Source organism: Neofelis nebulosa, chromosome 6 (assembly GCF_028018385.1).
Source record: "Neofelis nebulosa isolate mNeoNeb1 chromosome 6, mNeoNeb1.pri, whole genome shotgun sequence".
NCBI lineage: Eukaryota > Metazoa > Chordata > Mammalia > Carnivora > Felidae > Neofelis > Neofelis nebulosa.
Genome location: NC_080787.1, coordinates 126,990,407 through 127,018,362, shown reverse-complemented (window position 1 = coordinate 127,018,362; position 27,956 = coordinate 126,990,407). Strand labels below are relative to the sequence as shown.

The 27,956-nt window shown below is 37.1% G+C and overlaps 1 protein-coding gene across 3 annotated transcripts in view; it reads left to right on the top strand.

Moving 5' to 3' along the window:
- Positions 1-27,956, top strand: part of MAP3K5 (mitogen-activated protein kinase kinase kinase 5) — a 207,460-nt gene that overhangs the window by 84,701 nt on the left and 94,803 nt on the right. For all 3 annotated transcript variants that reach the window (XM_058735399.1, XM_058735398.1, XM_058735401.1), the window contains exons 4-8: positions 1,237-1,430; positions 2,154-2,322; positions 3,501-3,607; positions 6,952-7,122; positions 26,930-27,042. In XM_058735399.1, the coding sequence (XP_058591382.1) occupies positions 1,237-1,430; positions 2,154-2,322; positions 3,501-3,607; positions 6,952-7,122; positions 26,930-27,042 (754 nt within the window). The remainder of the gene's footprint in view (positions 1-1,236; positions 1,431-2,153; positions 2,323-3,500; positions 3,608-6,951; positions 7,123-26,929; positions 27,043-27,956) is intronic.

Here is a 27,956-nt window from a genome sequence, read left to right as displayed (position 1 = left end):
CCTGACTATAATATATTCATAAATAATTCAGTCTGATTGATGTTGTTGTTAATGATACCACTCTTTTTAGGTAGCCCCATTTAAGACTGTGATTATGTTTTCTTTCTTGCTCTGAATCTGTCCATGATTCCCCCTGCCCAGCACAGACAGTTTAAAACCCTTAGCTCTGCATTCTCTCCCTTCTATGAGCTCTAAGATCTGGTCAGACTTGCTTACTGAGGGGTGTCCAGTCCAATTTTTCCTTTACTCTACTTTTGTTCGTGCTAGTGTTCCCTCACTTGACATCACTGGGAATCAATAGAAGGTCGGGATGAGTGAGTGGAGAGTGGCATGGGCTGAGGCCAGAGAGAGAAGCAGGATTTGTATCATCAGGCCCCTGTAGGCCACAAGGACATGCCTTATCCTCATCCCACTGCCTTTCGCAGTGAGGGAAGTGATCTGATACAGGTTGTTAAAAGATCACTTTGATGGCTGGGTAGACAAGAGATTGGAGGACGAGAGTGAAAGCAGGGAGACCACCTAAAAGCCAGTGACAATGGCTCAGGCCAGGTATGTTGGTCGCATGGCCTGCCACGCAGGCAGAGAAGATGGAGGGAAATGGACAAATATGAGATCCATTCTGGAGGCAGAGTAGACTGGACTCTGATAGGATATGGGTGGTGAAGGAAATGGAAGTGTCAAGGAAAACTTCTGGGTCTCTAGTTGTAGTAACAGAGAGGCTAACGGAGCCATGACTGTGACCGAGCAGACTGGAGGGAGCAGCTTTGTTCTGACATCACTCAACAGCCTAGCCTGTCAGGCGGGCAGCCCTTAACGTTAGCTCTTATTCTTGTCGTGTATTTACACTATGTCTCTGTGATTAAATTTTAAGCTCCCCAGAGGCTGAAGGCTGTGTTTTAAACTACTCTATTTTTCCCGCAGCATATATCACAAATGCCTTAGCCATGAGACATGGTGAATAAATATTTAACTGATTGATGGAAGCTGTGCCATACTGTTTTTTTGTGAGGTGTTTTTTTTTTTTTTGCATCATCTGTAAGCCCTAATTATTTAAAGTAAGCAATTAAAGAAATTGGAGGGAATTTCCATTTTCATAGGTCATAAATAAGAAATGAGGTTTGCTATTTCGCTTCATATTCAGGATTACTGTTGAAAATGACTCACTGCTCTTGGGATTTCATGAGTGTGGGGTCTCCAGGCCACCTCACCACCTCCCGGCCTCTCCTCTTTCCACAGATGTGCACTGGGAACTACACATTCGTTCCTTACATGATCACTCCACATAATAAAGTCTACTGCTGCGATAGCAGCTTCATGAAGGGGTTGACAGAGCTCATGCAACCGAACTTCGAGCTGCTTCTTGGACCCATTTGCTTACCTCTTGTGGACCGTTTCATTCAACTTCTGAAGGTGGCACAAGCAAGTTCCAGGTAAGGTGGAATAATGCCACCTGATGATGACAATGGAGTGCTGTGCATCTTATCAGAGGTTTCTTAGAGATGGCACACAGCCAAGAACCGGGAACATAAAAGTATGGTATCCTCCAAGTAGATAAAAATAGATGCCACATAGTTCACTTTATTCACAGAACAACTGGAGATCAGAAAGGAAGAAAAAAAAGACTGCTAACTACATTATAGTAATGGTAGAGATATATATTCAAAGTAAGTATAGAAACACTATCAGAATAAACGTCCCGGGAACTTTTCGTATAAGAGCAAGAACTCTGCCAAAATTGCTGGCAGCATTATTATATTTTAGTTAAGAACAATCACTTATGTTAATAAATGATGATGCTGAGTCAGAAAGTAAACGCCGTATTATGACCAAATCTTAGGCACACCTGACTTATTTGGAACAATTCCTATTCCAAACGGTAAAATGAAACGTTTTGGCATTTCTAGAGGTACATGTCAGGTTCTTGGAAAATTCGTTAAAATGCAGTATCTTTACCTAATTTTTTCTGAAGCAAAGCTAAAAGGAATAAAGGACTCCCAAATTCTTAATAATGCGCAATCTCTGAGGTGTTCATTCTGCGCACGTTGTGAACTAAAAGCTACCAGTGCTGCAAATTTTGTTTCCTTATACAATCATTGCTTTTAATTGAAATCCTCTCTAGTATTAACTCTTTGAAATGTGTGTTTTCCCACCAGCCAGTATTTCCGGGAATCTATACTCAATGATATCAGGAAAGCTCGTAATTTATACACTGGTAAAGAATTGGCAGCTGAATTGGCAAGAATTCGGCAGCGAGTAGATAATATTGAAGTCTTGACAGCAGATATTGTCATAAACCTGTTACTTTCCTACAGAGATATCCAGGTGAGAAGATGCTTAAAGTAAAATCTTCATCATGTAGCCTGTTGGAGGAATAAGGGAGAGTTAACATCGTATTTCAGTGAGCTAAGAGGTTATTCATGTCACTACATGTAACTTTTTGTTGATTTTTCTAAGCTTCCATCCTGAGAATCTATGATAAGTAAAAAAAAAACTCCTATGAGTTTCCTGTCTGTGGGATGTGTAATGAGGTACTTGTATGGTAAAGGTCTTTTTCCTCCAGAAGAACAAAAAGAAAAGTTTGCGTGCATAGCTAATCTGTGGACAATCTATTCAGACACACCCATCAGCCAATATTGTGAAAACTTTGTTTTAGCAAAAGCAGAAATGTGGGGGGGCTTTCTGGTGATATCTCTTACTCCTTGAAATCATGTGGCTTAAAATTAATAGTGCTAGATCTGACTAGCTGGAAGCAAGACATATGCAACTGATTAATTATTAAAATAACCTTTAAAATATATCATGTAAAACACACCAACATACCATTTAGTTTTATTGATAGGTCTTATAATTTTTTAATATGGTACATAGAATGAAATCCTCTCGGAGTTGGGGATTTGCTATTAGATTTTTTATAGTAAAATGCAAGTGACTTCTGGTTTCTTATTCCTAGGCTTTCAGGCCCAAGTAAAGCTTCATGAAGACAACAGAGATTCACATACATGTAGAGGTGTGGTACTTAGGGTCCCAAGACTAGGATAGCTTGACACAATATCATCTTGTTACATGTGACAGAAGCTCAGTCAGTTGCTCCATGTCCTGGGTGTTTTGAAAATTATTTCTAAAAAAAAAAAAATTATTTCTTTGAAAGTAATTGATGAGACACTGTATACCAGGAATCTGGCTCCATGGAGAAGTAAGCCATCCATAGTTAGACAGTACAGTATTGTCATTCTAGATGATTTATTGTTCGGGGGGGGGGGCATCAGATGTGGTAACTGTATTTTAATGTTTTTATCTATATAATCAAATTTCTTATTTAAGAAAAAAAAGTTTCTTTATGGTTCTAGATTCTTTTTGGTTCTTGATTCCAGATTCCTCTGGATTTTAGTTTTCTTTTTAACACCCTTCTCGGATTCACGTATCTCATTGTCAAAAAGCATTTCATTGTCAGAACTTTCTCCTAATAGTTGAATTCTGTGTTACTCTCCTCTTGTTTAAAGGACTATGATTCTATTGTGAAGCTGGTAGAGACGTTAGAAAAGCTGCCAACCTTTGATTTGGCTTCCCATCACCATGTGAAGTTTCATTATGCATTTGCACTGAATAGGTAAGAAAAAAACCTTTCTGTCCACAAAGTGCTAACATCCTGTTTTATAACCTGCGTATTCTTCCTAGGGTGTGTTTTCGCCACAGCATTGCAGCCACTCCCTATTAGAATGTAATAGTAATATTTCTACTTCAACCGTATGAAGTATAAGAAGCATATGCATTTTGATTTTTAATTTTTTTGTCCCTCACAGTTTGTATATGTAAATTCTTAAAATTCTTTTTCTTCTCTGTCAGAGTTTGTATTTACTATTTATACTTGGTCAGAATCTTTTTCAATTGCGTGAACATGATGTTATTATTCTTAGGCAGATATCCTCAACACCAAATGGTTATTCACTTAAAAATTTACTAGGTTAGTACCCTATGACCCAGCAATAGCACTGCTAGGAATTTACCCAAGGGATACAGGAGTGCTGATGCATAGGGGCACTTGTACCCCAATGTTCATAGCAGCACTTTCAACAAGAGCCAAATTATGGAAAGAGCCTAAATGTCCATCAACTGATGAATGGATAAAGAAGATGTGGTTTATACATACAATGGGATACTACTTGGCAATGAGAAAGAATGAAATATGGCCTTTTGTAGCCACGTGGATGAACTGGAGAGTGTTGTGCTAAGTGAAATAAGTCACACAGAGAAAGACAGATACCGTATGTTTTCACTCTTAGGTGGATCCTGAGAAACTTAACAGAAACCCATGGGGGAGGGGAAGGAAAAAAAAAAAAAAGAGGTTAGAGTGGGAGAGAGCCAAAGCATAAGAGACTCTTAAAAACTGAGAACAGGGGCGCCTGGGTGGCGCAGTCGGTTAAGCGTCCGACTTCAGCCAGGTCACGATCTCACAGTCTGCGAGTTCGAGCCCCGCGTCAGGCTCTGGGCTGATGGCTCGGAGCCTGGAGCCTGTTTCCGATTCTGTGTCTCCCTCTCTCTCTGCTCCTCCCCGTTCATGCTCTGTCTCTCTCTGTCCCAAAAATAAATAAAAAACGTTGAAAAAAAAAAAACAAAAAACTGAGAACAAACTGAGGGTTGATGGGGGGTGGGAGGGAGGGGAGGGTGGGTGATGGGTATTGAGGAGGGCACCTTTTGGGATGAGCACTGGGTGTTGTATGGAAACCAATTTGACAATAAATTTCATATATTGAAAAAAAAATTTACTAGGTTAGGGTAAGGGCATTTATGTCTAGGTCAACATATTGCTAACCAAAGAATATTTTCGTTTTCACTGCTTTGAACACAATTATTATCAAAACTCCATTGACCACATTTTAGGACATGTATCCATGAGTCCGCTAACACAGCGTGAACACTCCTACTTCCAGTCCTGCCTCTGTGCCTTCTGTCCACATCGTGGCACACACCTCAGTGCCACTTTCTACAGTTACCAGGGAGGCCATCCATGCTCTGGCCACGGAGAAGCCCAAAGCACTGAACTGTCCAAAGTCTGTTAGTTGTGCTGTTCTCTTCGATGATAGCAAGTTGAATATACATGTGGTTACTACAACTGAAGAGAATGAGAAAAAGAAAAAGGAAGGACATTACATCTCCAGAGCACTTGTCATGTGTCACTTAAGGCTTATTTTATAGATGAGGAAACTGAAGCTGGGAAGAGTTGAATGGCCCATAGTTAACAAGCATAAAACCGAGGCTCAAACCGAGATCTAGTGATTCTGATGTCTGTGTTCTTCATCACTGGATTCTCTTGTCTCTGTCTACGGAGAAAAATGTCTGCATGCTATTTAGCCACAGATAGTTCCTTTCTTTCTTTATCTGCCCAAACTGTAGAACTTGCTATCTTTATCAGTAAATGTGGAATGAAAGTAGATTTCATTTCCCCATTTATTAAACATCTATTTCTTTGGCTTTGACAGAGTGAGATGAGACCTCCAGAGATTGCCAGCTCCAGCTGGCTCTCAAATGAATCTTTTTTGAAAGATGGAATGGAATATGTTCTATTTTTAAATGAAAAATGGGACTCCATAAGAGCCTCTTATATTTTTCTTCATTTGTGTTTTAATTTTGCCTTTCCTAAAATACAATATAATGAATTGATAAGCATATTTTTTGAAGTGTTATTATAAACTCAAGGTATTTAGGACAAAGTAAAAAAAAAAGAAATTCATAGACAGATCTATTTAAAGTCATAATGGAGAATAGAAATAACTTTTTTATAGCAGCTTTATTGAAAGATAATTCATGTATCATACAATTGACCTCTTTCAGGTGTACAATTCAGTGGTTTTTAATATAGTAACAGAATTGTATGACCATCAACACAATAAATTTTATGATTTTTTTATGTCCCCCCAAAGAAACCCCCTACCCATTAGCAGTCACTCTCCCTTTCCCCCTGAAAATCTCCCAGACCTAGGCAATCACTAATCCACTTTTAGTCTCCAGATTTGCCTATTCTGAACATTTCATGTAAATGGAATTATATTATTTGTAATCTTTTGTAACTAGCTTCTTTTACTTAGCATAATGTTTTCAAGGTCCAAGAATAATTTTTAAGAGGATTTTTATCTGGTTTTTGAGAATAGTCTGCACATACTTGCTATTTTATTTTTTTAATGTTTACTTATTTATTTTGGGAGACAGAGTGAGAGAGAGCGTGTATGCACACAAGTGGGGGAGGGGCAGAGAGACAGAGAGAGTGGAATCCCAAGCAGACTTCACACTGTCAGCACAGAGCGCCACGCAAGGCTTGATTTCACAAACTGTGAGATCATGACTTAAGCCAAAATGGAGAGTCAGAGGCTTAAGTGACTGAGTTCTCCAGATGCCCCATACACTTGCTATTTTGAAATAAGCTACATAAACATCTTCCTTAGATGATCAACTGATGATACAAAGACATCAGGCAACTCTTGGGTCAAAGTCAGTTTGTTGGTGTTGTCTGTGAATGAGTTTGCACAGTGTTTTGGAGCAAAAGCCATTGAAACCTAGAGTCAGGGTTTGGGCTGGGTTTGGATTACTTGACTGTCCCTTTTAAGGGCACAGACCATTCCTAATCTCACTCCACACCCTTGAACCTGTGGATCATAAACGTATGTTCTACGAAATTAGAGGGACTCTGGATAAGTAAGTGCAAATCCATCGCCAGGATCCGGAAAGGAGCACAGAAGTGACCCGTGTTAGACCCAGTAGACGTGTGATAGGATGAAAAAGACAAAAAGACTTAGGACAGAGGTTTACAGGTGACTCTCAAAATCTCCTTGTTGCTTTTATCCTGCCAAACTTCACTATTGTGAACCAATACATCAAATAGAATTTTAAAAATGTAATTACCCTGCATTGCTCCTATAATCTATATTGAAACAGTGATGTTTTCTTTCCCTACCGTAGGAGAAATCTCCCTGGAGACAGAGCAAAAGCTCTTGATATTATGATTCCCCTGGTGCAAAGTGAAGGGCAAGTTGCTTCAGATATGTATTGCCTAGTGGGCCGAATCTACAAAGATATGTTTTTGGACTCTAATTTCCTGGACACTGAAAGTAGAGACTATGGAGCTTCTTGGTAAGTATATAGGATAAAGTAATTACTTGATAAATCCATGACATGAAAAAAATGGTTTGCAAATGAGGGTGTTATCCTTTAGATTGAATATTATGAAGTAAAGCGTAGAATTTATAGCTTCAGTGAAGACTTTTGATGAAATTCATTTAATATGGTAGAATAAATTGGGGTAAACTGGATGAGAAGATAATTTGAGAAAATAAAATTTTATGAAGATATTTTAATATGCAGTATAATAAGCATCATTTTGTAGAAAATTTATAAAAGTTTATAGAAAGACATGAAAGAATACTACAATGAATGAAAAAATATACAAAATTTGTGGGTGTGAAGAATTGACATTTTAAAGATGTTAACCCTCCCGAGCAGGGCTTTACTGGGATTTGGCAAATTGATTCTAAAATTTATTTGAAAAAATAAAGGGCCGAGAATAAGCAAAGCAATATTGGAGAACAAAGTGGAAAGACTTGCTCTACCAGATAGCAAGACCTACTATAAAGATGTAATAATTAAGATATCGCAGTATGAGTGTAGACGTGGACAAACACTGAAACAGAAGAGAGAGCCCAGAAGAAGCTAAGATATGTACGAGCCTAGATTTATGACAGCAAACTTCATGAACCAGAGTGGAAATGGTGGACTCTTCAAGAATGGTGCAGGGAACACTTGTTCATCTGCTTGTAAAAATAAAATAAAATTGGATTTCTACTTTAAGTCATGCACAAGAAATGGAATCCAAGTAAATTAAAGACCAAAATATTTTTAAATACTTTAGAAAAATACTTTTAGAATAAAATACACAAGCCGGATTGATGACATTGGGATAGGAAAGAATTTCTTAAATGAAGCTTGAAAATACCATTAATCATAAAAAGAAAAGATTGGGAAATGCAAGTGCATCGAAATTTGCTTCTGCTCATCAAGGCTTTGGCTTCTGGAAATGGCAGAGTGGGTTCTGTTGCACTGGTACTCCTGCCAATAACAATTATAAACATTGGAAAATAAGAAGGAAAAAAGTTTGAAAGTACTGGAGAGTGACTAAAAGGAGTCAGAAACTGGAGAGGTTTTGATTCTTGGATAAAGGGTACCACATTGGGTAAGATCCATATTTAAATGATTTTTTCCCTTGGGGGCATTCCCTGATCTGCAGGGCCCAGGACAGATAGAACTCAAGAAGAAGATCACACTCTTAATGACCAGAGGAGTCAGTTTGAGGCTGCCAGAGTGCCTGGATATTGAGTGAGATACCCCTTAAATGCCACAGAGAGAAAGCCCCAAAATCTTTATACAAACTTCAGTTCCATTCTCAGCTGATCCCTGACACGTGCATGTGTGAGGTAAAACTCAAAGAAGGCCATGTGGAAAATGGCAGCTAGAAGTCTTTTGGTTTTTTTTAAATTTTTTTAATGTTTATTTATTTTTGAGAGAGAGAGAGAGAGACAGACAGAGTTGGGGAGGGGCAGAGAGAGAGGGAGACACAGAATCTGAGGCAGGCTCCAGGCCCTGAGCTGTCAGCACAGAGCCCAACGTGGGGCTCGAACTCGTGAACCGTGAGATCATGACCTGAACTGAAGTCGGACATTTAGCTGAAGTCAGATGCTTAACCACCTGAGCCACCCAGGCCCCTCCTGCTAGAAGTCTTAAAGAGCTGGACAGAAATTTCAGCAGCTGCCTAATGCAATAGAGATAGACTTTGGATTTTGAACCTGAAGTTAGAGGGGCTTCATAAACAGTCCAAGCTTTCCACTGAAACTCCAAAAAGGCCAAGCCTTAGCAATAAAAAAACTGCATCTCAAGACTAAGGAAGTACACTAAAAATTAAGAGCAAATCCAAGATAGAGCCACCCTAATAAAACCTAAAACGAAGCTTCCACTTGATCAAGGTAAACTACCAAGAATTTATTTGCCTGTTATAACAAGACTGAATATTCTTAAGAGGAATATAACAGAATCCAAACTGTACAACATATCATCCGAAATGTCTAGTACACCATTAGAAATTACTAGATTTATAAAGAAATAGTTAAGTGTGACAATATCAAGGGTTGTCAAGGATGTTAGAAGAATGGGAGTCTCTCCTGGTTGTGGTAGAAATTTTTATGACCACTTAGAGATTTTGGTATTATCAAGGAAAGTTGACAGCTAGCCTACCCTGGATACAGCAGATCTATCTCTAGTTATACACTCTAGAGAAATTCTTGAAGTTCCTCTGTATAAACTTAGGACATGCAAAAAAAAATGAGCAAAAAAAAAGTTGAGCAAAATGAACAAATGGCAGAATGATACATGGACGACAGTATCATTTATGGAAGCTTTAAAAACAATTATACACATCTAAAAAAAGTATAGATGCATGAATGCACATCATAACTTCCCAGCTCAGTGTAATGGATACCAGTGGGGGTGAAGGGGCAGAAGGGAGTAAGTCACATGTAGCTGCAAGAATATTTAAAACCTTTAATTTCTTGGTGTGCCTGGGTGGCTCAGTCGGTTGAGTGTCCGACTTTGGCTCAGGTCATGATCTCACGGTTCGTGAGTTCAAGCCCCACTCGAATTATTAATATATAATTCTATTTATATATCTAGATAGATAGATAGATAGATAGATAGATAGATAGATAGATAGATAAAAGGGGGTTGACTTAAATCAGGAGCTCCACAATGATAGCCATACAACATTTTAAGTTGTAAAACAGAAATCTTAACTTTACAAAATCTTCTATCACTTTAGCAGTTTAACCAGGGACTGAAACTGAGATAATGGGTTATAACCAAGGAGGAAAAGTTGGGGACAATGATTTCCTAGATCCTTATGGAAAGTTTTGGTTTGGACTTTTAAATTTGTATTATAAATTTTTAGTATAATCCAGAAAGTTTTACAGTTTCTTTTAACCCAGGTTTTTTTTTTTTTCCTGCTGTTACAAAAGAGGAATGTACCTATGCAGCCTTACTGTTACCAGAAGATGTACACTTTAAAATAATTCTTACTTGTAGAACAATTAGAATCTGATATTTGGAAGCATTGTGCCGGTCTAAATCTTTGATACAGTAGTGTTAATAAAATCTAATCTTTAAAAGCCTAATTTTCATGGTCAGTGAATTCAAATAGAAAACATCTTCTGTGAAGTTAGTGTGTATCATGCACAGAAATAAAAGTGTTTCCCCATTTGAAAATCAAACAGTTTAGACTACCAAGAACTTTCAAGGTGACATAAAGTTCAGTTAGAGGAACGGGGGGGGGGGGTTTGTTTTTGTTTTTTTTTTCTGGTTGTGTTTTTGTTTTAACTTTCTATAGTTCCAGATTCTGGCTCCATTTAGCTGAGGACTATTTACTTTATCTCAAAAGAGCTTTGTGTTCAAGGTCTTCAGGTGAAATTGAAGATGTCAGAATTTTTGTGGTTTCATTTTAAGCTGTCCGTTAATTTTCTAGTAAGAACAGGGAAGGAAGGCTGTTAGAGCTCAAAGCCTTTTAATGGGAGGATCCCTAGGAGTTGATCTTGTGAGTGTCACTCACGGACTTATTTAGTATTGAAAGAATGTCACTTTCACCATAGATTACCTATCCTTAACCTGCCATTACTCGTGTATATCCGTATACCCATTTGCCATTTGTCCTAAGGGTTGCTAAGAAGTTCCCCCACCCTTTTTAAATAGGTGTTTTTTCACGCCCTCACACTTGTAAAGCTTCTTTGGTATTTCTTAATGTTTTGATCAACTCCCACAGTGCTGCAAACACACTCATTTGTGTTGGTGGGTTGGCATGGTCCGAACCTCCCTTTCTGTTAGAGCTGAGAAGTGAAAAGCACATTGTCAAGCAGCTGACACAAGAGGGTGTCCCTGAGGTTATTAGACATCCTGCCAGATTTAGTCAGAATTATGTATGTCCTGAGTCATGGGTCTCAAAGGGATATTTCAACTGACTTTTTCTGAGCCATCATCCTCTCTGGGTTTTTACTTGTCAAATGCTGGTGTTGGGATAAGGAGTGGGATGTCATGGCAGGTAGTTACTCCCTCAGGCCTCTTTCCATGGACATTTTCCATGTCCTGAGTCATTTTCTTTTGGCTTGCAGAGACAGTGATGTACTGACCACAGAAAATTTAAGGAGAAGAACTTTTAACTCAGTAGTACAAGAGCCCCAAGCAGTTGTGATTTCAGTGGCTCATCCAGCTCTTTCTTGCAGTTCCCCATTTTACCGTCTTTAATGAGTTCGATGTTCTCCATATCAGAGGGAGAAAGTCTTGCCTTTCTCTGAGCACTGTATCTGCTACGGGCATTGTAGCAAAGCACCATTTTACATCTAGGCAAGTCTATTTTCTGAGAGCTTTACTTGGGGGTTTGGAATGCAAAGATAGGAAATAAGAAAAAAGTTTATGGTTTAGATTTTTTTTTAAGTTTGCTGAGTTGCGATATGTTGTTAGAATATATATATTTTTTTCTTCTGTTAGAACATACTTTGGCTGTTAAATCTTATCTGGGACAGGGGCCGAGTGGTTTGAATGAACACATCCTGCTGATTTAAGCATAAAAAAAGAGTAGTTCTCTGACATTTGATGTTTTTCATTGTCACTTCCTTAGTTATTTTTGTCCATTGAAGCTCTTGTGGATGGCCAAAACCATGTTATTTTTTTATACTTAAATTTCTTTAATCCCAGTTAAGGCATGAAAAATGCCCTTTTGACCTTAACATAATTGAACTGAGTTTAGCTTTTAGTCATTAAGAGGTTGCAGCTTTTCATCATAGCTGTTCAATATAAGGTTAAATATAAGTTAGAGAAAGCGGTGATGGTGTCTGTCACAGGAGCTGGTTAGATGTTTGGGGCTGTTAGAGGATATAGCACAAGATGAGAGAGTGGTGCTGGGCACATACCAAGCTTTCAGTGTAGGAAAAACTGTGACCTAAAAGCCTAGACTCACATCCTAAAAAAAGGCCACAGTTTCTGAAATGATGACTTAACTGGAATGACCCAAGGAAATACTATGGACTGTGACTTGGAGAACCATGGAAAATCCATTGGAAAGATTATCTCCATGATTCCTTTGTTAACCTAATCTAACAAAGAAATAACCATGAAATAGTGATGCTGAATTCACATGCAGAGTGGCTTACTTAGAACATTTTGTTACACGTAGTATTTGTTCAATAGTGGAAATAATTATCCCTTAACTTTAGAGTTGACACAAGGTTTTCTTATATGCTGTTCACTGTTGCAGACTTACAAGTACCTTGTAAAAGCTGACATTTTTCCTCGCATTTTACAATGTTTGATGTCCTGTTATTAATACAATTTCAAATCTAATTTTTCAGATTCAGTGTTGTTTTTACTACATCCTAATGGCTCTCTTTCCTAGAATTTCCAGGAACAGACATTTCCAGAAACATCTATACTATTCTGTTGAAGAGGACCTTTGGGAAACTGATGTGAAATAAATGTTGAGTCCATACTTGGAAACTATGATCTTAGGCAAGAGAACCTTAAGAAAATTCCATTTTCTTACTTGAAAAAAATAATACTACTTACCTAGAGGAATTAGAATACTCTTAGAGTCTTATAAGTAGCAAAATACCTTACTCCACTGAGCTTCAACAGTAAGAAAATATGTTTTCTAAAACATGAAGTCCAGAAACAGGGTTGGGTCTGGAGTAGGTTGAGTCTGCAGCCTAACAGTGTCAGCCCAGGTCTGTTCCCTCATTACTGCTATGGGTGGCTCTGCCCTCAGGCTGGCTTTTAGGATGGTAAAGTGGCTGTGGCCATTCCAGGCATCAATCCAATTTAGCCTCACCAAGGTCTGGAGAGGAAAGGAGGCCATCTTTTTCTGTCTCTTTTTCTTAGAACTGGGCAAACACACTCATAAAAACCTACCCCAGACTTTCCTTACATTTCTTTATGCTTCTGGTATTTCATCGTCAACCCAAGTCACTGGCAAGGAGGATGGGATTGTTACAACTACAACTGGCTTAGACTTATCATTTTAGGAGGAATAAATACTCTGGTGAGAATTGAGTGAAGCAACATATGTTAAAGTCCTGGAATGTAGTAGGCATTTTGTGTTCTATCTTTAGTATATAATATGTGACGATATTTTGTGTTTCTTCATATACTGACATGAACACAAACTAGATTAAATTTCCCTTTTCCTGAAATATCCCTGAAAGTTTTCTTTCTCTTCTTTGTGGATCTAGCTGAACATTTAGCTGATGAGGGAAAAGTTACAGAGTCTGGATACCATTACAGAGTCTGAATGTCACGCACCACAGCCATTGTGGGGTCACGCGGAATAGGAGTAGACAATGCTTGTTTGAAATCGTATTTGGTTTTAGACATGATGGTATTCTCATTCTTAAGGGGAAATATGAAGTCATTTCACAACTTTGAAAGGAAATCAGGTGCCCGTACCGTATTAGTGTAATCATGTCTTTCCTCTTGTAAAGCCAAAAAAAGATCCATACCCAGGAAATTAAAATCATTAAGCCTGTTTTTAGCATTAATGTGTTCATTTCTCCATAGTAACTTGTGAAAGAACAGACAGCCTTACCTTATCAACTAATTTTCTTTTACGTCAGTGGCAGTGCTATTCAAACAGTAATGTGTGCCTAATAACTACTTAGTTTTTACATTATTAATGGGGTTGGCTTTACTTTGGGAGAGTTATGTAACAACCAGTCAACACACAAATAAAGACTAATGCCTATTTTCCGTTTTCCAGATTCGCCCTTTTTTCTTTTCCTTGGCTTCAAGATATCTTTCTGTGTGTTATCTCTATTTCCACTATCGTCTATACCCCCCAGAGTTTTATCTTACCACCATTCCACTGACATCATTTTTGTTCAGTCCTTTATTGTGTATATTAGGTGAGTTTCCAAATTTTAGATGATTTTTATTTTTAGAACACAGAGCCTGAAAAGTTTGTAGTAACTCAGCATGACACTCAGCTCACTGATATCCAGATGTAGTTGGCTCCCGAGGGACCAACAGTTCCAGGATGCCTTGGAGACCTGGATAAAATGCACGGTGTGCCCACAGTTGCTTTGTAAACAAGCAGCCTCATAAATTGGTTGCATGCCTTGACCTTGGTTTAATGCTACTCTCAGCAAACGATAGATTGCATGGACCTGTGTTATAGCCTGACCAAGTCAGAATCCAAGAGTGGTAATACTCAGTATGTCACTGTGGGGTTTCCTAATTGGCAGCTGATGAGTATTGAGCACCTAAGGAGGGCAACTATGGCTTGCTTTATGTAACTCAGAAGGATGAGTGAGAAAACTAGATGTTTGCCAGGCATTTTGCTCAAAAGGAGGGAGAATATGGAAGAGTAGGGGTGATTTCACTTAGTGAATTTAAGTAATTGTTTCCAAGCCTGGCTGAACATCATAATCATTTAGGGAGTTTTTCAACAATGTGGATGGAGTTCTTTGCCCCTAGAGATTCTGCTTAGTGAATCCACTTTATTGAATAGAGAACCACAATTGATAATATGCTTATGATCTTCTTATTAGAGATTTAGGTTTTCCCCATATTTTGCCATCATTCCCTTCCTCCTAAATCTTTACTGTTCTTCATATCCTCAAAGGTTAAGTTCAAATCCCTGACCCCACCCTAACCTGCCCTTCAGAGCTTTCCTAACGTATCTCTTCCCATCTTCCCGACCTTCTTAGGATATGGGTTTTACATTTTAATTTGAGAGAATTGGCAGTTATTGGAAGGATAAGTTTAGATTGGCCATAAACATATGAAAACTGTTCATTCTCAAGAGCAATCAAATAAGTACCCATTACAATCCTAAACTATGGTTTCTTTTTACCCATTGGCAAAGATGAAAAGAGGTGAGAATACTTTATTTTGGCATGAATGCAATGGGAAGGTCTCTCTCCTACACTCCTCTTAAGAAAGTGAATTGGTAAGACCTTTCTGGAAAGCAGTTTGGCATTATGTATCAAGAGCCTTGAAATAGTTCATGTTCCTTAATCCAGTTATGTCCTTTTCTTAATCCTAAAGAAACAGCAGATATGGAAATAAAGATGTGTTTACAACAATGTTCACTACACTGAATTTTATGGCAAAAAAAATTGGAAGGAACCTAAATGTCCAACAGTAGGGAAAATGTTAAGCAAAGGATAACCTCCCCATATGATGGAATATCATTCATTCAAAATTGTGGGGGATGGAGTTCAGTGGTAAAAATATACATAACATAAAACTGACCATTTTAACCATTTTTAAGTGTACAGTTCAGTGGCATAAATTACAATCACACTGTTGTGCAACTATCATCACTATCCATCCACGACTCTTCTCATCTTACAAAACTCAAACCCTGTACCCATTAGACGACTTCCCATTTCTCTCTCCTCCCAGCCCCTGATAACCACCATTTTATGTTCTATCTCTATTAATTTGAGCAGGTATTTCCTATAGGTGGAATCATATGGTAGTTATCTTTTTTGCAACTGGCTTATTTCACTTAGCGTAACATTCTCAGTGGTCCATCCATGTTGTAACATGTCACAATTTCCTTTTTTAAAGCTGAATAATACTCTATTTTATGTATATACCATTTGATGTTTAACCATTCATCCGTTGATGACTTCTGTGTCGTTTCCACCTTTTTGGCCATTGTGAATAATGCTGCTATGCACATTGGTGTACAAATATCTGACTCCCTTGCTTTCAATTCCTTTTGGTATATACCCAGAAGAAAATGGTGGTTTTTTAAAAAAATATTTGATAGTAACATGTATTATGCTATCCAATCAAAATGTAAAAAACAGTATAAAATTAACATGATTCTCTCTGTCTCTGTCTGTCTGTCTCTCTCTCTCTCTGGATTTTTTTTTTTTTTTTTTTTTTTTTTTTTTTTGGAAAAAAGTATGAGACTAGTAAAAGGACTGGAAGAAGATGGTTAGAATTTCGCGTTATTTATTTTTTTCTAACTTTCCTGTTATAAAAAGGATTATATACAAATAAGTAGTTTGAGATGAAGAGAGGGTTTCCCCCCCTCTACAGATCAAATTGACACAGTGATTTGGCACTAGTTTTCTTCTGCTGCTGTCCTGCTTTGTCTGTGAATTATTTTATCAGTGATAATTTAAGAAATATCCCTAGAGATGCAAAGCACCATGAATTCTAATTTAATTACTTGTGTGTCTCACAGAAAGAATCACAGCAGTTATATCACAAGGAAGGAAAAATGACAGCTAAATAGAAAGAACTTGACTTGAGCTCAATTTCTTCTTTGATGGAAAGTAGATTCTCTTTAGCTAGAAATAATGAATTCAAGAATATTTCCTTTATTCTTGACTTTGTTGAACATCTCAGTGCAGAGGCAAAAAAAATGAACTGTCTTTGTTATATAAAGACTTCGTCACTCACTTTATAATCAAGTACTTGCCTCTTTCAGAACGAGCTTGCAATCAGGTGACAAATAAAATTGCTAATAATAAAGCAGCCTTGAACAAAAATCTATTGCTTTGGAAGCTTGACTAAGAAGTTTGCATCTTTTCAATATAATAATGAAGAATGCAAATTATTTACTTTTTTCCAATAAATATTTCAGTACTAAAATAGAAAAAAGTCAACAATAGTGGATGTAACTTCATACAGTTACTCGAATGTAGTCACCAGAATTCTCTTAAGATGTGAATATCTGGTTTCATCATTAAGATTTCTTTCTTTCATAAAGTCTTCTTTAATTAGCTTACTCACCTCTATCCATTTTATTTCTCTATCTTTAGAGATAGTTTTACGCTATCAGTCATTGCTTATAGATTTCTTTCTGTAAGGACTAACATTGTTCATGTTCATTTATCCTCTTGCTAGTTAAATGATGATGTTTTCCATAACATGAAACTTCTTCTTTGGTGCATTTTTATGGGCACATTCAGTATTGCCATATGAGTTCTTTTAAAAATATTAGCCTCTAGTCTAATAATATTGATCAAATATATCTTGTGACAAACACCATTCTTTCGAGGAGTATAGCAATACCTGTTTCTGTTGTATATAGAATACAAACTTCATTCTTAATATAAATAAGCAATTATTTCTGCTTTTATTTCTCATAATTTTTCCTGTTTAACCCAACTCCCTTTTACTAAAAAACAAAAAAAAAAAAACCAGAAAGTAATGAAAAAGGACTAAAAAAAATTGTTTTTAACGCACACCAAAGGGTAGGCAGGGTGATACAGAAAAGAGGGCTCATGTTTGGAATCGAGCAGAATTGGGTAAAGTTCCCACTCTCCCACTTCTAATGTGCATGACTTAATATTTCCATGCTTCAGTGTCCTGATCAGTAAACTTGAGATAATCCATTCTACTTTAAAGAGTTTTCATAATTAGGAATATTATGCTTGAAGTGTCTAGTGCAATGCCTATTCCTAGTAGTTGCTTAGTAATGAGAGGCAGCTATCATTATTGTTTCTGTTTCATATTGTTACTATTTGGTATTAATCACAGCTTTCTTTAGTGGAGAATATCATTTGTGTTGTATTTTTGTTAGAAATACACTATCCCTCTTCTTAGGAAGGTAACACATCCCACCTGTGACACCAGGTTTGGGTGTATTTTTTGGTCGATGCTCATTATCAGCAGAAGCTTTAAAAGCCCCGTTGTGATTGTGCCATGTGTATTTTTCCTTGGTCATTTTCTGGAGAAAACTACTCCTCCAGGCTGAGTCCCAGAAAGAGAACAATGTGGAGCAAAGCTGAGCCAACCAACGTAGAAATGTGGCATGAATAGGCATTGCCAGCTGCTGGGATTTGCAGTTGTTTGGTACTGTGACACACTTACCCTAAAACAACTGATACATCACCTGCAGCTAAAATGGATAGTTTCATTCTTTTAACATCTATATGTTAACATTTCTATTTTAATGTTATTTTAGCATTTATATCTTAACATTAATTTATCAAGTTTGAGTCTTAAAAAAACAATGACATGATAAAATGTGTTTAGAAAATTAGCACCAAGGAACTAGAAAATCAAATATGCCAGTAATCAGGATCAACGTGCTTGGTATACCTGACCTCCAAGCCAATAGGCATTTTAGTAGCAGCATGGAAAAAGAATCATATGCTACTTCTTCAGAAGAAACTGTGCTATCCCTAGCAATAAATAATTTCTCACATAAGACTCTCAGTAGGCCATAGTGAAAGCTATGTAAACAATATCCTCAATATTTTTATTTAATAGTGAATTCCAACAGCATTAAAATGTAATGTGGTGCAAGCGATATGCAATCCACTAATTTAATGTGGTCTAAGGATATAGCTTTCTGGTCATGTGCCTTTTATCAAAATTAGGGTTTAGACTACTCGAGAAAGTGAGATTATTTGAATCTCCTGTGAACTGCTATATTCATCACTTGTCTCAGCCTGGTTCGTGGTAAGGAGTGGATGCTGATTTTCTTCATTCAGCAAGCATTTCATATTCACCTGCAATGTGTTAGGCATCCCAGTGATTCAGGGATTGGAGATTCAGTGGCCAACAAGACTGATGATGAGGTCCCTGCTCTTATGGAGCGTGCACTCTGCTGAGGAAGATAGGTGATAAAAGAAAAGTAATTTCAGATTATTATAAATTCTGTAATAGATACAGACCTATACACAGATTACATTTTTTTCTTAAGTCATATTACTTAGTGGTTTTCAAGAAAATTTTCCATTTCACCTAAGTTGCCACATTTATTGGCATAAAGTTGTTCCTAATATCCTTTTGCTTTCTTCTTAATGCTCATAGGATCTATACTGACGTCCTCCTTTTTGATCCTGATAGTGTAGCATAACAGTAATTTGTGTTCTCTCTCTCCTGTTGTCTGATGAACAGTTTGCCTTGGAGTTTATCAATTTTATTAATCTTATCATAGAACGAACTTTTGGCACTGTTGATTTTCTTTATTGCACTTTTTATTTCATTAATTTCTGCTCCTTCCTTCTACTTTGTTTGGAAATAATATGCTGTTATTTTTCTAGATGGAAGCTTACAGCATTGATTTCTCAACCTTGCTCTTTTTCCAACATATGCATTTAAAGGTATAAATTATTCTGCCTCCCAGAAATTTTGATGTATTGAACTTTCAATACTGTTCAGCTCAAAATGTCTTTTCATTTTCAGCATGATTTCTCTTTGGCCCCTAGGTTACTCAGAAGAAGGTTGCCCAATACCCAAACGTATCTTTCTTTCTTGCTCACGAGTTTAATTCTATTGTGGTGAGAGAACACACTCTGCATTATTTCAGTTCTTTGAAATTTGTTGAGAAGTGCCTTATGGTCCAGGATATGGTCCACTGTTGTTGGGTGTAGTGTTCTACATAAGCCATTTAGATTAACTTAATCTTGTTATTCAAGTCTTCCATATCCTCATTGATATTTTTTGTCTGCTTATTTGATCACTGAGAGAAGGGTTTTAAAATCTCCAGCTATGGATGTAGATTTGTCTGATTTTTAGTTTTTCCCAGTTTTGCTTTATGCATTTTGAAGCCATGTTAATAGGTATGTTTGGGATTATAAATTTTTCTGTTGAATTTACTCTTTTATCATTATGTAACATCCCTCTTTATATCATGTAATAAATTTTGCTTTAAATTCAGTTTTATCTGATACTAATAAATAATCACAACAGATTTCTTTGGGTTAATATTTGAGTGATATATCTTTATGCATCATTTGACTTTCAGCTTAACTGTGTCCTTATATTTAAAGTGTGTCTCTTAAATGTATGTAATATAATTCTTTCTTTCTTTCTTTCTTTCCTTCTTTCCTTTTTCTTTCTTTCTTTCTTTTTAAATTTTTTTTAATGTTTATTTTAGAGAGAGAGACAGAGACAGTGCAAGTGGGGGAGGGGCAGAGAGAGAGGGAGACACAGAATCTGAAACAGGCTCCAGGCTCTGAGCTGTCAGCACAGAGTCTGACATGGGGCTCAAACCCACGAACCATGAGATCATGACCTGAGCTGAAGTTGGACACTCAACCCACCGAGCCACTCAGGCGCCCTATCCATCCATCTAACTTCTTTCTTTCTTTCTTTCTTTCTTTCTTTCTTTCTTTCTTTCTTTCTTTCTTTCTTTCTTTCTTTCTTTCTTTCTTTCTTCCTTCCTTCCTTCCTTCCTTCCTTCCTTCCTTCCTTCCTTCCTTCCTTTTTCCCTTCCTTCCTCCCTCCCTCTTTCCTTCCTTCCTTCCTTCCTTCCTCTCTCCCTCCTCCCTTCCTTCCTCCCTTCTATCCTTCCTTCCTCTTTTCCTCCCTTCCTCCCTCCCTCCCTCCCTCCTTTCTTGCTTTCTTATTGTTATGCAATCTAACTTGACAGATCTCTTATTTGTAGTATTCAGGTCATTTTTATTTACTGTGATAACTGGTGTTTGCAGCTATGTTACCATCTTGGTATTTATTTTCTCTTTCATTTTTGTTTGTTCTTTTAGTCTTCCATACCCTCCTTACTTTCTATTAATTTAGTATTATATTTTAGCCTCTATTAGCTCTTTACTAATACTTTTTATAATATTATTTTAGTAGTTTCCTAGGGATTGCCATCTACATCCTTGACTTTTCTAGTCTACCTTAAACTTATACTTTACCACATCCTGAGCAAGGAAAGAAACTTAGGGGAGTTTAAATATTCAACAGTTTTTAAAGTGTTAACATATTTTATATACAGTCGCCTATTTACCCTTTCTGTTATCTTTGTTTCTACAGTTCAGTGTTTCATCTGGAATTACTTTTCTATAGTCTAAACAAGTACTTTTAGTATTGTTTGTAGTGTGGACCTGCTGGCAATTAATCCTTCCAGGTTTTGCTTGTTTGGAAACATCTTTCTTGCATCTTTTCTTTTTTTTTCTTGTGTCAATCTAAGAATGTCATTGCATTATTTTTGGCTTCCGTAGTTTGTATTGCAAAGTCAGCGATCAATTTTATTGTTCCTTTAAGGTAATGTGTCTTTTCCTCTCTGGCTGATTTTAAGATTTTTCTGTGTCTTTGGTTTCAGCATTTAGACTGTGATTATTTTATTTTATCCTGTTTGAAGTTTGCTGAATTTCCTGAATCTGTGGGTTAATGTTTTCAACAGTTTTGGAATATTTTTGGCCATTATGTATTCAAATATTTCTTGTGTTTTGTATTCTCTCTTCTTTCTGGAATTACAGTGATACATATGTTAGACCATTTAACTATGTTCCATATGTCTCATGCTTTGTTGTGTTTTCCCCTTCTTTTTTCTCTCTCTGCTTCCATTTCGATACTTTATGTTGACCTGTTCTTCATTTCACCAAATCTGTCTTTTGCTCTGTCTAGTCTGCTATTAAACCTATACAAAGAATTCCTATTTTCAGGTATTGTATATCTTCGTTCTAGATCCTTCTTTTTTTTTTTTTTAAGATTCCAACTCTGTTGAAATTGTTTTTCTTCTTCATCCATTTGTCCATCTTTTTCTTGATTTTCTTTTTTTTTTTTTTAATTTTTTTAACGTTTATTTATTTTTGAGACAGAGAGAGACAGAGCATGAATGGGGAAGGGGCAGAGAAAGAGGGAGACACAGAATCGGAAGCAGGCTCCAGGCTCTGAGCCATCAGCCCAGAGCCTGACGCGGGGCTCGAACTCACGGACCGCGAGATCGTGACCTGAGCTGAAGTCAGACGCTTAACCGACTGAGCCACCCAGGCGCCCCCTTGATTTTCTTATATTTGTAATAATTATTTCAAACTCCTTGTTTGAATTATCTGAATTATCTGAATTATCTCTGAGTCAGCTCCTCTTGTCTGTTTTTGCTCTCTTGTTTATTGGTCACATTTTCCTAGCTTTTTGCTTGTCTCATAGTTATTGTACCCTATACGTTTTGTGTTTCAGAATTACTAAGATTGAAGATGATTTTATTTTCTCTCACAGAAAGTTCTTGCTTTCCTCTGTTAGCCAGATAGGATAAGAAGCTGATTACTTCAAAAAATGTAATGACTTCGTCTCGGTTTCAGTTTTAGTTGACCCAGTCTCTCTTGATAATGTCTCTGCTTCTTGGCTGTGCCCCGCCCCCCAGCTTTTGATTGAGACACAAGCAGGTCTCTAGCTCCGTATCCCTAAGTACTGTGGGAGATTTCATATCTGCCCTGTGAAGTTTTGAGTTTCACTCTTTATTCTTCCACATCATACAGCTCTTAAATTTGGTAATTTTTTTTTTTTTTTTAAGGAGGAGACTGTCATGTATTTTTTTTTAAGTTTATTTATTTTGAAAAAAAAAATAGAAAAAAAAATGGGACACCTGGGTGGCTCAGTCAGTTGAGTGTCCGACTCTTGTCAGCTCTGGTCATGATCTCATGGTTTGGGGATCAAGTCCAGTGTCTGGCTGTGTGCTGACAGGGTGGAGCCTGCTTCGGACTCTCTCTCTCGCCCTCTCTCTCTCTCTCTCTGCCCCTCTGCCCCTCCCCTGCTCGTGCTCTCTCTCTCTCTCTCTCAAAAAAATAATAAATAAAGTTTATTTATTTTGAGAGAGACAAACAATGCGAGTTGGGGAGGGGCAGAGAGGGAGAGGGAGAGAGTGAGAGAAGCCCAGGCAGTCTCCACAATGCCAGGGCAGCACCCAAAGAGGCAGGGCTCAAACCCACAAAACTGAGATCGTGACCTGAGGTTAACCGACTGAGCCACCCAGGTGCCCTGAGACTGTTGGTATCTGTGGCAGGCTCCTCTTCCTGGTGGCACTTCACGTCAAAGTACTGCCAGACGTCAGGGGATTTCGTTCTGCTCTCCAAGCCCTACCTCGTCTCCCAGCCCTCTCATCCAACGGATGTCTTGTGGAGAAAACTGGCTGCATGTTTGGGGCTCCTCCAAGTTTCATTCGTTATGCCAACCCATGCAACCATCAGGAAATCCACTCTTTTCTCTTTTCCCTGGTAGAGCTTCAGACAGATAGAGTTTCTATGCCTATGCCAAGCCCAAGTCCCATCTTATAGTCCAAATGAGCAAACACCCTTATAGAAGACAAGGCAGTTCAGCTCCCTTGGGAGGGCATTTCTCTCTCTGGAGTTTTATTTCAATGCTGGTTTTAATTGTCATTGCTTCCATAGATATCTGGTATCTGTGAAAAATATTTTTTGATATGTATCCTTTTCCCCCCACAGTTGCTGTAGCAGAAGTGATAGCTTCTAAATGGGCTACTGCATCTGCTTTGAAGCTAAAGTTTTTCCCTAGACATTGAATATTCTTCTATGATTGAAATGGCTATATAGCTTTCAAACATTTGGAATATATTCCATATTACACTTTATAATATTGTTGGAAATTTAGAGTACTTTTTTATTTTATAACAAATATCCTTGTATCTGAATTTCTGATTACATATTTGATGCTTTTCCTTAGTATAAATTTATAGATGTGCAATTGTGTGAACAGATATGCATATTTTTTAATTTTACAATTGTGATATATATTGGGAAATTTCTGCCAAGAAATACTGTAGTAATTTACTTTCACAGTGTGTGAGAATTCTTAATTCCTGTGGGTGGTATATTAATAACATATGACAAGATTTTATGTCTTTTGTAATAACATGTACATGTTATCTTAATCTCCAGGAGAATTCAGAAAATGTTGACTCTCCTAAATACTGAACTCATTGTTATGGAATGCTATGAATCCTAGAAAAATATACATTATTAATTTTATTGGCATGTATATTTTGGTTAAAAACATAAAAATATATATTGTTCATGGCAACAGAAAAACAGATGTAAGCCAGACTTTTCATTTTGGCTGGTTTTGGCACACAGGAAACCTTTAGTCAATTTTTACTGATTAATTTGGACATGTCTTGCCTTTTACATTTTTCCTTTAATATCTTTAAGAGAAATTCCATGCTCTTTGGTTTCAGGGGAAGTGAAAGGATTTGTCTGTTGAAAATATTGCATGTCTTGATATGAATCAGGAGAAAAGAAAGTATACTTGTTTCTTCTCCTATACTCTTTTTATTGGGACCTTCTATTACCTCCAAAAAAACACAGAAACCTTTGAGACTTACATGAGTCTAAGACTTAAAAATCATGTCTTTTCTTTATGTGACTAGCTTTAAACATCAGCACTCTGGGTGCATGCTTTTTCATTTTAGGATTGGGAAACACCTATACTTCTGGAGAGATACAAATGTTTATTTTTGTTTAACCACTTATCAATAAAATTTGTTTTATTTTTTAAAAAGCTATGTTTATACTACATAATTGTGTCTTCTGCCAAAACAGATTATATGTTGATGAATTAGTTAGTTAGTTGTTAAACTCAAGTTAGTTAACATACAGTGTAGTGTTGGTTTCAGGAGTAGACCGCAGGGATTCATCTCTTACATATGACACCCAGTGCTCCTCAGTGCTCATCCCAACAAGTGCCCTTCTTAATAACCCATCAACCATTTAGCCCATCCCTGTACCCATCTCCCCTCCAGCAACCCTTAGTTTCTTCTCTGTATTTAAGAGTCTCTTATGGTTTGTCTCCCTCTCTGTTTTTATCTTATTTTTCCTTCCCTTCCCTTATGTTCATCTGTTTTGTTTCTTAAATTCCACAGTGAGTGAAATCATATTTGTCTTTCTCTGACTTATTTCACTTAACATAATGCACTCCAGTTCCATCCACATTTTTGCAAATGGCAAGATTTAATTTTTTTTTATTGTCAAGTAATACTGAGTTGTGTGTGTGTGTGTATCACACCCATTGTGTGGTATACACACACACACACACACACACACACACACACACACTTTTCATCAGGTGATGGACATTTGGGCTATTTCCATAATTTGGCTATTGTTGATAGCACAGCTATAAACATTGGAGTGAATATGCCCCTTTGAATCAGCATTTTTGTATCTTTTGGACAAATACCTAGTAGTGCAATTGCTGGGTTGTAGGGTAGTTCTATTTTTAATTTTTTGAGGAAGCTCCATGTCATTTTCTAGAGTGTCTGCACCAGTTTGCATTCCCACCAGCAGACAAAAGGGTCCCCCTACTCCGCATCCTTGCCAACATCTGTTGTTTCCTGAGTTGTTAATTTTAGCTATTCTGACAAGTGTTGAGGTGGTATCTCATTGTGATTTTGAATTGTATTTCTCTGATAATACAATACAGTGAAAATTGTATTTCTCCGATAATACAGTGATGTTGAGTATCTTTTCATGTGTCTGTTAGCCATTTGGATGTCTTCTTTGAAAATGTGTCTATTCATGTTTTCTGCCCATTTCTTCAATGGATTATTTGTTTTTTGGGTACTGAGTTTGATAACTTCTTTTTAGATTTTAGGTACTAACCCTTTATCTGATATATCATATTCAAATATCTTCTCCCATTCCTTCAGTTGACTTTTAGTTTTGTTGATTGTTTACTTTGCTGTGCAGAAGCTTTTTATCTTGATGAGGGGCAGTAGTTCATTTTTGCTTTTGTTTCCCTTGTCTCCAGAGATATGTCAAGTAAGAAGTTGCTGTGGGTGAGGTCAGAGGGGTTGCTGCCTGTTTTCTCCTGTAGGAGTTTGATGGTTTCCTATCTCACATTTCGGTCTTTCATCCATTTTGAATTTCTTTTGATGGATGGTGTTTTTTGATCACCAACAGTGATACAGTTGGATATTCCACTTCTATCACTCCTTGAGCCAGCTAGTTAAGATTAATACTTACTTGATTTTTGTTCAGAGATACTTGTTCTACTTAAAAAGTAAGACCCTTTAAAAGGGCACATGATCCTCAATATCCAGAAAAATGTACTTTCTCTTTCCTTTTGAAGTTTAACTTATGATTTTAAGTTATGGGAAATTTCAAGCATGTATAAAAGCCAAGAATATGCTATAATGCACCCTATTATGCCCACCACCACTTTTGCTATTCCTGTCTTTTTGTTAAAAGATAGTTAATGATTTAAATGGGAATGCCTTTATCTTAGAATTGTAATGTATTTTTTCTACATAGCTTTTTTTTTAATATCACCCAATGGTCGTTTATTCAGTATGTAGTCCTCAAATTTCCTCAATTTGATTAAAAGTAAAGATTTCATTTTTCAGGTTTGTCTAAAGCAGTTTCTAATGGTCACTAGGGTGTTTGTTTTCATTTTCTTTTTCTTCATGCGCCTAAGTGTAATAATGTTGAATATTGTTGCCTGTTAAATGATGTACGTGAGGAAACCCTTGGACCAAATCTAAGAAGCATTACCTTGAAAATACAGTGGATGTGCAAACACTGAAGTCTTTTCAGATGTTGAAATGTTTTTCCAAGGGTGATATTTAGTGTCATGCATATTCAGAAAAGGGTTCTTATTCTCTTGAGCCAAAATTAGTATGCACAGGCACAATCTCTGTTTTTCTTAATTTCTTAGTGCAATTGACGTTCTTTATTTTGTTTCTGTATCACTCATGTGAAACTGATTGTTTCAGTGTGTTCCCTAGACGATCCCCTCATTGCTTTGTGTATTTTGAACACTTTTTAAAAACTACTTTAAAAAAATAGGTACAGGGTTCTTATTTTTTAATTACCACTGCTTACACATGTGTACACACATACACATACACACACACATACACACACACTCACATTTCTGGTAGATTGTTGAAAAGAGGATCTTTTAAAAGACAGAGGCTTCTATGATAAGGGTGAGCTAAGTAGGGGAATGCAGTGGAGCTAAGGGTTAGGAAAGGCAGATACTTATGCATGAAATCCTAACAGCACACTAGATTCTGGGGTGAAGGCCAGTGGAATATTTTTGCTTGCTCAGGCATTGAAGTTATGCAAACAGAAGCTATTGCACACCCAGAGATTCTTGATTGAGAAAGTAAACTTGTACATTTGTTGTTGTTTTTTTTTAATAGGTTCAAAAAGGCATTTGAATCTGAGCCATCACTACAGTCAGGAATTAATTATGCAGTCCTTCTCCTGGCAGCTGGGCACCAGTTTGAATCTTCCTTTGAGCTCCGGAAAGTTGGTAATTGCAGCTTGATAATTTTACATGGAAATCAAGAAGCTGGACCCAACTTGGTACAAAGAAAAAGAATCATTGATAGATAGACCCTTTGCTTTTATCTTATCTGTCTTTCTGAAAAAAAATTACTATATCTCCTTGCTTAGTGTTTCCTACTATTGTGCCAAATCCTGATATTGGGATGTAATTTGGTTTTTAGTTTATTTTACCTGTTTCTAAAAATCCCCTGGTTAATATTTATTGTTCCAGCACAAACTAAAATTGAAAATATGGGCTCTGCAGTCAGCTTCAACTCCTAAATAAGGTAGTGTTTGGAGCATTAGAAACATTTCCTATTTTAGATTTAGAGAAGGAAGAAGAAGGAGAAGAGGAAGAAAAGATTTCTGACAGTTTCTATTTCTGATTCCCCTCTACACCTTCAAGCACTGTGATTTCAGTGGTGTTGGAGGTGGAGCCTCCCTAAGCCCCCAGACCAGCAGGCCAAGCAGATGGCAGTCTTGGCAATGACCAGTCTCCTCAGAGACCATCTCTGGATTATAGCCGTTGACAGGATGTGCTTCTGTCCCTCTTATCTGTGGACATCATCTCATCGTCTTTGGAATTTGAAGAATTACGGCATCTTAGTGAATAAGTTCTGTGTGATTTTCTTGGTTCTGGCTTTCGTAGCATTTTTTAAGGTTTTACATACTGGAATACCATATTAGAATGGTGATGAGATTTTGCTCTCTCCTAGTGTCTAACCATTCTCTTTCAGGGAATCTTTCCAGCTCTTGTAGGAGTCATTACTACAGACCTAGAAATACGCCATATTTTTCACAGACGGAAAAAATTCTTAGTGAATCCATGAATTGCAGAAGATTCTTTCACTTTAAGATTTTTAACTGGAGAAGGTTTTTTCTTCAGTTTTCCTTCAAGAA